At 44.3% G+C, this 8,616-nt stretch overlaps 1 protein-coding gene across 2 annotated transcripts; it reads left to right on the top strand.

Annotated features, from left to right (window-relative positions):
• Positions 1 to 1,062: 1,062 nt before the first annotated feature.
• VIP (vasoactive intestinal peptide) lies at positions 1,063 to 7,979 on the top strand. 2 transcript variants are annotated; one of them, XM_066179077.1, is made up of 7 exons: positions 1,063 to 1,280; positions 1,723 to 1,844; positions 3,322 to 3,462; positions 3,847 to 3,951; positions 5,447 to 5,566; positions 6,167 to 6,275; positions 7,808 to 7,979. In XM_066179077.1, the coding sequence occupies exons 2-7, from the start codon at positions 1,732 to 1,734 to the stop codon at positions 7,814 to 7,816; spliced, it is 597 nt and encodes a 198-aa protein (XP_066035174.1). In that variant the 5' UTR covers positions 1,063 to 1,280; positions 1,723 to 1,731; the 3' UTR covers positions 7,817 to 7,979. The 2 variants fall into 2 exon arrangements, with proteins under 2 accessions (XP_066035174.1, XP_066035173.1); XM_066179076.1 differs by lacking the exon at positions 3,847 to 3,951 and having other exon boundaries at positions 1,076 to 1,280.
• Positions 7,980 to 8,616: the final 637 nt, after the last annotated feature.

Below are 8,616 nucleotides of genomic sequence, written 5' to 3'. Positions count from 1 at the left end.
AGTGGGGGAGAAAAAAAGAGAGGATAATGACCTTTACAGCTGAAATTCTTCCGCGATTGTTTGGCAAATATTTCAGTGCAGGCACCGAAAAGACAGGGTGCGACACTGAAGAGGTGCTTGCTGGAGCAGCGCTGTCCTGCCGGCCCGCCCGCGGGTCCCACGCCCACTTCCCCGTGTTTCTTTCTCTGCTGCCCGCGGATCTCCCTGAGGCAGGGAAAATTCGAAGGAGAAAAGCCAAAGGCTTGAAACCGATTCTCCCTTTCTGTGGCATTCCCGAAGTTTGGGCTTAAAACACCTTAGAAGGAAAGCTGATGCCCCTTCTGCTCAGGGGGGTTTAACATACACTCCAGCCGCCCTCCCTGTGCGCCCGTGCCGGCGCTGGGATCCGCGGGACCGTCACAAGCACCTGCCCTGCTTGGCTGCGCCAAGCGGCGCTGGGATCTGGGGGTTAATCCGTGCTCCACGAACACGCACGCAGTTTAAGCAAAATAGCGCAGAGTAGAAAACACCCCGAAACCTGCTAAAATAAAACTAAAACCCGTAGGAAAATTTTGTTTTTCAGACCAAGTTCCGGCGCACCTCGGGCGGGAACCCCCATCAGGGACTTGCATGTGGCAGGGACGGAGCGGGACCAGCTTAGCACGGAAACACTGCCGGGAAGCTGGGGAAAGGAGCAACCCCGCGGCGCGGAAGGGGCTCCTCAGGGAACCACGGGGGCCGGGGGAGTGTGCGGGGAGAGAGCGGAGGGTCCCGGAGAGTGCAGCCACCTTCGCTCCGGCTGTCCCGGGTGCGGGCAGGGATGCGCGGTGTGGCGTGTCCCCGCAGACCCCGACGGCCGCCTACTCTCCCGGCTGGCGAGGCGGAATCACCCCTCCGACGGGGCTCCGCTCCTCCAAAACTATGTCATTAACATAAATCAAATAATGGCCGGAGGGGGTGTGGGGGGGGGGTGGTTAGGGGAAGGGGAAGAGGTACGCGACTGCTCATGTGTTAAATATAAGTCTCTGACTGTCCTGAACAAAGCGACCGTCCCCTTGGGAAGGGTGACGTCTCTCCAGTAACGTGATTGCTTCTTCGGAAGCAGAAACGTGTAAACGCTATAAAACGCCGTGGCGCGGCGGGCAGCTCAGAGCGTGCGGCGAGACGGAGCCCTCCTCTTCATCCTCCTCCTCTTCCTCTGCGGCCGCCCCGGCAGTCGCGCAGCGGAGCAGGGCGCACTGCCCCAGCACCGCTCCGCTCCGCATCCGCCCAGACAGACCCACCGACGGACTCGCGGCTCCGTGAGTAACTTTCTCCCCGCCACAGCGGCAACTTCCCAGCGGATGAGGAAGGATGTGCCCGTCCCGTACCCTCGCTCCTCTTCTCCCCTCCCGGACCTACAGGGAAGACATCCCGGCCGTCGGGGAGCGGGGAGAGGTTCTGAAAGCCCAGGGCAGCCGGGGCGGGACCCTCCCTTACCGCTTACGTCGCTGAGCCCCGGGCACCGCTGCCCCTGGCACCGGGGTCGCCTTCGGGGATGCCAGCTCTCCCTGACCGCCGGCAGCTCCCCTGCCATCGCCACCCTGCTGGCCGGCGGCGTCTTTCGGGACGGGGACCGGGGTTGGAAGAGGGACCGGGGCAGTCGCTCGGCGGCCCGAGGCGAAGCCCCGGTGCCTCGGCGCGGGGCCGGCGGGTGCGAGCGGGCCGGGTCGGAGGGTGACGGCTGCGCTCTTCCCTCCGCAGGTGGCGGCCATGGAGCACCGCAGCGCCTCCCCGCTCCTCCTCGCCCTCGCCCTCCTCAGCGCCCTCTGCTGGCGGGCGCGGGCGCTGCCCCCACGGGGCGCCGCCTTCCCTCCCGTCCCGCGGTAAGGCCGCGCTCCGCTCCGCGCTCCGCTCCGCGCTCCGAGCCCCGCTCCAGCCCCTCCGCCCGCAGGGACCTGCCCAGCCCCGGCCGGTGGCCGAAGGGGCTGTGAGAGGCGCCGGTCCTCTGCTGCGCCCTCCCAAGGAGCGCGAAGTGCGGCGCTTCCCGTCGGGTGTTTGCCCGGTGTCGGGCGGGTGCGCGGGGTCCCGCGGCGAGGTCGCGGTCCCGGCCGGTGTCCACCGAACCCAGCCTGTAAAAGCCCCCGGGACACGCTCGCATCTCCCGAGGCGGCTGCAGCAGCGCTGCCCCACGGGCTGGGTGGCGGTGACTGTGGTGTGTGGCGGGCGGCGGACGGGGTGTGGGTCACGGTGAGCCCTGGGACGCGGACGGGTCCGTGGGGACAGAGCTGAGGGTAGGTTTTGTACCTCTGCGTGCTTCGGCTCGTTGAAGTTGCTGTTAGTGGTCCAGCTAAATTAAATCAGATGGCAGAACGGTAGGGTTTGCATTTAGGTAAGAGGAACATCAAGTGTAGGACGACGAAGGAAAAACAAGCAAAAAAGCGCAGTGATTGACTTCCAAAAGGTTCATCTTACACAGCAACTTTGCACCTCTTTTTTACCAGACAGAACACTTGTATGAATCAGAGCTATAAACAGTGCTAATAGTGACTTTAAAATTACAAGGGCATAAGTCTGTCTTAGTTTTAGTATGTGATTTTTGCATGCCATCACACGCAGGGGTTTCCTACAACGATGGGAGCCTCTTGTCTGCCACAGAATATCAGAGCAGTCAGAAGGAATGATGCCAAACTACTGCTGTGCAGTCAGACTGCCCTTGATAAAATGACACACTTCATAAGGAACTGCAGTTAACGAAAATGTGAAGTAACTATATGTCAGTTTATACAGAGCAATTGCCATGATGCACTTTAAGAGATTAAATGTGAAGATTTTTTTAGCTTCTAACACGAGAGAATAAAAACATGTAGAGATACATGACTGCACTTTTTATTTAGTTTTAAGTTCTTGGTGTATTTGCTTGCTTTGGAGAGGGCCTAAGAACTGTTTCATTCTGCATTTCAATGCACATCTTATATCTTAACTGGGAGGTAAGTACATCACAGGAACAGTTTTTACTTTGCTTGGGTAGAGGCTGTTAATTTCATCCATCATTTATACAAAATACAGTTGTTAGGAAAAGCTTCATGGTTGTCACTTGTGCTGTAACTGTCACACATTATGCACAGGAATAAATTGCATTCAGTGGCAACATTTATCTAGAAAAATGTGAATTTGAGAGAAGGATCTGTTATGTCAATTAATGTACAATTTTTCTACTTGAAAGTGATTTTTGAATTATCCAGATTTCTTTAAATTGCCTTGCCGATTAAAGTAGATGTGCATTTGACACAAACCAGAATGTTAACTCTAGTAATGTGTCCTCAACTAGCTGTACTTTTACATGGTTTCTTTCTCCAACAGACTGGGAAACAGAATGCCATTTGCTGGAGCCAGTGAACCTGACCAAGCCCATGGGTCATTAAAGTCAGAATCAGATATTTTGCAGAACACACTACCTGAAAATGAGAAATTCTATTTTGATCTGTCCAGAATTATTGATAGGTGAGTTTCTTTATTATCATAAATACAAAAGATGATGGACTACTTGATTTCTACCAAAAACTCATTCATGTTTTCAAACTGAGAATAAGGAAAGGAAGACTCAATTACAGAAGAAAATCCCACAGCCGCTGCTTGAATAATGGTAGCAGTAAGGATGTCGGCAGAAGTGTTGATTGTATTGCTATTCTGGCATGATGAATGCATTCACTTTCACGGAAGGAGTAAAAAGTATATTGTGAAGATCTGGAAGTTATTATATGAAATTAGTTCCGTTTAAGATGTACAATACTTAAAATAAGGAAAGCAGTATGTTTACAAAATTAACATTATCAACATTACATGAACCCAGGCTGTATTGTAGAGTTTATTTATTGTCCATTTCAGAAATACAAGGAATGCTGATGGAATTTTCACCAGTGTCTACAGCCATCTTTTGGCTAAACTTGCTGTGAAGAGATATCTGCATTCGCTTATTAGAAAACGAGTTAGGTGAGGTGACACTTACATTAGGTAGATTTTCTTTTCCTAGTTGGCTTTATTGGCAATTTTTTTACCCTTCTGTATCCAAGGTCTCCTTTTTGTGCTTTAGAGATACTGAAAGAGAAGGTTATATAATTAAGGGGGAGCTGAAAATCCTATATAAGTATTTAGTGATATTACTAAATGAATATGTTACTATTTATTCCTGACACAGTGGTGAGAGGTAGAGCAGCAGACACTGCACAAGGCATGGAAAATGTGTACTGGAAATATTATAATGATTATCATGCGGAATTGCTAATTCTTATTTTCAGTAGTGTTTTTACTAGCTTGGTGGATGAGTGGCAAAAGTAAATACAAAGTGATTGATTACTCAGTACTTAGCAACAGGGAAATACAGAATTAAATCAAAAACTGATTGGTTTATACTCAAAATGTAAAGGTACAGTTTTTTCCTGCTGTAGAACATATTGACATATGTTTGTGAGATCTGTATTTCAGCAGAATTCAAAAAAGAATGAGGCAAATTCATAGACTAGGGGTCTGGATGCAACTTCCAGACCAATACGTTAATAAACTAAAGGGCACAGGGTGTCTGGTGGGATCACTGTATACTCTCCTTGTTTTCAAATCCATAAGCAGCAACTGTGAGCCACCGTGACAATACCACTGAGTGGCTACTTCATATGCTCAAAAGCTGAGTAAAAATTAGGTCCTCTGTTTATGTCAGTGCTGCCTTTGTTCCAGAACATACAGTTCCAGTTTCTCATATGCTGTAAACTAACACAGACCATTTAAAATAGAACACCCTGACATTTCCCAAGATTGTGCACGAAGAAAAGGTCTCCAGGTCTGGCTTTCACAAGGTGTGTTTTGTCTTCTGAAACCTTAGATCAAGCATTTACAGCTACTTATGTGATGCTGCACTCTAACTTTCCTCAGTGGCAGACTCCACCTCCGCTGCGTTCATTGTGAACAGTGGTGAGGTCCTTTAGGAACTTATTGCGGCTTAAACCAGGTTGTACCTTGGCATTGTACTGAAATATATTCACATGAATGATAGAAATTAGAATAAAATCTGTTTATTAAAAGGTGCATCCTGGGGTGTGAGAACAGGCAGGAGAGAGTAATGAAATCCACACTTAACCACTTATCTTGCAGAACTCTTGGGACAATGACTCTAGAAATAATTGACTATGTATCCTAATTACACAGGCCATGGCAAAACTGAGAAGACAAACAGTGGAAGGTGTGCCCCAAAAGACTGAATAACAATCTTTGGAACTTGATCCTTGTTATTAAAATACATAGGAAGCAGTGGAAGCAGTGGCTTCTTTTCAGCAGAAGAAAGATCCAATGTCATAGATGGAAATGAAAGCTGAAATGAAAATTTTATTGTATTAGGCTAATTAATATCATAAAGCTTATTTCACTCATTTAATGGTATTTTCTTCTAAGCAGATATCATCTCTTAATTTTTCCTTTGTAACTGTTGTATTGCCAGCTCCCAGGACAGTCCTGTCAAACGCCACTCTGATGCTGTCTTCACCGACAACTACAGCCGCTTTCGAAAGCAGATGGCTGTGAAGAAATACTTAAACTCAGTTTTAACTGGAAAAAGAAGGTACTACAAGAAAGCACACGTGTATTCTTTCCTTACTTGAATGGCATTAAGACAGAAAAGGCTTACATCCATGTATGTATACAGAGAGGACAAGGAAAACATTTTTCCGTGACTGGAACAGACACCACAATCAGACTAGAATAGTCTCCTGTGAGGAGATGGCACTTGACAACTTTAAAAATCTTTTGACAGATTCTTAAATTGTTTTTATTTAGAAAAAAAATCTTCTTAAGGAAAAAACGGACAGAGCTATGGAACATGAACAACAATTTTATAAAGAAATATGTTAAACATTTGCCTCTCTGTAAACACATGAAATGAGAATTTGAAAATCCCTGAAGGACTAGATGTCCTAATCAGTTTAGGTGAGACGTGCCAGCATACACTTTGTACACCTTGTATTCCGTTTTTATATTCATTAATTTAGACAACTGTTTTTAAATATCATGTCTCATTATTCATTAAGCATGCTATTTCATATATTCTGTAACAGTTTGGTTTAAGTGTAAGAAAATGTGAAGGAGCTACAGTTAGGAGAAGACTTTGCTTTCTTTGCTTTTTCTTCTGAGAGCAATAAAACTTGTTTCTGACCCACAACAGCCAGGAAGAGCTAAATCCTGCTAAACTTCGAGATGAGGCAGAACTCCTTGAACCATCCTTTTCAGAAAACTACGATTCTGTAGATGAGCTGCTGAGCCACCTCCCACTGGTATGCCAAGATTGTCTTTTCCCTTGCTATCTGTTACATGACTTGACCCATAAAATGAGATTAATTGTACATGAAGTGTGGCCTATCAGAAAATCAGAATAATCTAGGAAAGGGCGTCCTGTTCCATGAGCAGCTTTACGTTTCTACAGAGTTCGTGTCTGAATAAAATAATAATTTTAATAATAAGCTTTAAGTTATCCCATGATTGCTGCTGTTGAAAATTACTAATTAAATGGCACTTCTCATAATGCACCTAACTCACTTGGGTGTTTCAACCAGTGTGCACTGCAGCATAAAACCAGAAGTGACTCATTTTTAATTATAAAGATCATTATTTCTTCAGAGAACAAACTTGGGGATATTTATTTTAATTAAAAAAATGCTGCAGATTTTGTTTAACATCTTTTTCATTAGAAAGGAGTTGCCCCTAGAACTAAGAGCATCAGCAAAATGAACCTTATGCATTAAGGAAGTACTTGACATGCAAATCTTGCAGTTACGGTTTTCCATTTAGCTAGTACTATTTTTTCTAAAGTCATTCACAATTATTTTTCCTTTGATTTACTGAAACATAAACCCTTCTACATCAACACTTGCAGGAACATAACATTGAAAGGCAAAGGTAGAAGTGAATATGCCTTGGCATTATTGAAAGTGTATTATGAAATTGATGTTAGGATAGTTTTTGGCATTTGGCTGTGTCTCAAAAAGTAAGAAAAAATAATTAAAAGGCTATTCTTGAAGATAAATTTGGAGAAATGTCTTTTCTTGTATCATCCTGAACCACCCATCCCCCTGCCCCCAAAAAGACGTTGTTTCTTTTCAAGACTGAAATAAAATGAGAAAATGTTCCTTTCCTTTCCATAAATGTGGCAGTTCCTCTAAAGTTGCTGAAGGTTACAGAGGACATAAACTGCTTATGCATTGAGGAATTAAATAGTTTGTAAGCAACATGATTCTAGAAAGAAATGTTCTTTCCAGATAGGATTAATGCAAAAAAAAATTCTACTCTTGGATTTTGCACCTTCTCGAAGTCCTGGCATTAACCAAGGGAGAAAGAGTAGTGGTGCAGCAGGTCGCAGGTGTCCTCCTGAAAACATTTTCAGTCCTTTACGTTTTTATTGACTCTACTGATGAGGCAGATCTGCCTGTAGGTGAATCAGCATTGACCGTTATTTGTCATTATATTGCAGTGCCCAGCTGCTAATGTAGTGTGGAATGAGCAACCTGAATTTGTGTGTCCATTTCAAGGATACAGGTTTTTTTCAAAGTGAGCAGTTCCGTGCTGTAGGCTAATCTGCAATAACATTTTTCTCTAGTCCTTCAACCTTTCTTTTCTCATCCCACGGTCTTTTCTGACTGTAATGCCCACCAAACTCCTGTGAGCAGCCACGTCTCAGCTTGTCAGTCCCAAGCACATAATTTGTTTTATATGAAGTGTTACTCATTGCCTGCTATCTGCCCTCATACACCTCATGATGCAACTGCTTGCAAAAGTGACTTCTAAAGCACATCTCTCCTTTGCTTTTCAGGATCCCTGAAGAACACCTGGTAAAGTCTATGACAAGAACAAGCTATTTTTGAGTTCCACATAGTATTTCAAAGAGATGACTTTAGTCATCAAACCAGAACAAATATGTTGTGAAGTGAAAGTTGTGATATATTTGTTTCTTACGTAATAAAAATTGATATTTACATTGTAAATATTACTCTGGAGTTCTCTACTGAAAGCTGTACATATGGATGCCAGTTTAACTCATGAGAAGTCTGTGAGTCCATATGCTGTAAATCCTTTACTTCAATAAATTCATTTGAAAATGAGTGTGCAGCTGAAAAGAGGCCATCATGACTAATTAATTGGCTTATTTTAGGTGTTTTATAACTTCAGACAAACGTGTAATAATAAGGAAACATTTCTAGATAGCCTCATAAAGAACATGTAACATGAGGAGAAGAATGTCCAAAGTGTGTAAAACTGCTTTATGAAGATCTCTGAAGGTTATTGCCAAGCAAAAGGAAATGCTTTTCTAGCAGTTTACCAAGCAACTAGAAAAAATGAATAAGAATTAAGAATTTTTTGACCTCCAGCAGTATCTTCTGGTTCACATTTTTAATATTTCACAATGTATAAATTTTATTAGACCAGAAATGTCTCCTTTATTTTCAGTTGTGTTTCAGATGCTCTGGAGCTGTCAAAGTGCTAAAAGAATGCAATCTTTTGACTTGTTTGATGCCTAAAGTCATCAGTTATTCTACATTTAATTGTCTGTAGCTTTGATGATGAAACTATTGCTTATATATAAAATAGACCTGAAGACAGTTTACTATTTTTTCAGAATGA

This window comes from Chamaea fasciata, unplaced genomic scaffold (assembly GCF_029207755.1).
Source record: "Chamaea fasciata isolate MVZ Bird 193981 ecotype frontalis unplaced genomic scaffold, bChaFas1.0.hap1 SCAF_3, whole genome shotgun sequence".
Lineage (NCBI taxonomy): Eukaryota > Metazoa > Chordata > Aves > Passeriformes > Sylviidae > Chamaea > Chamaea fasciata.
The sequence above is the reverse complement of the archived record's forward strand: the minus strand, read 5'-3'. Positions and strand labels throughout refer to the sequence as shown.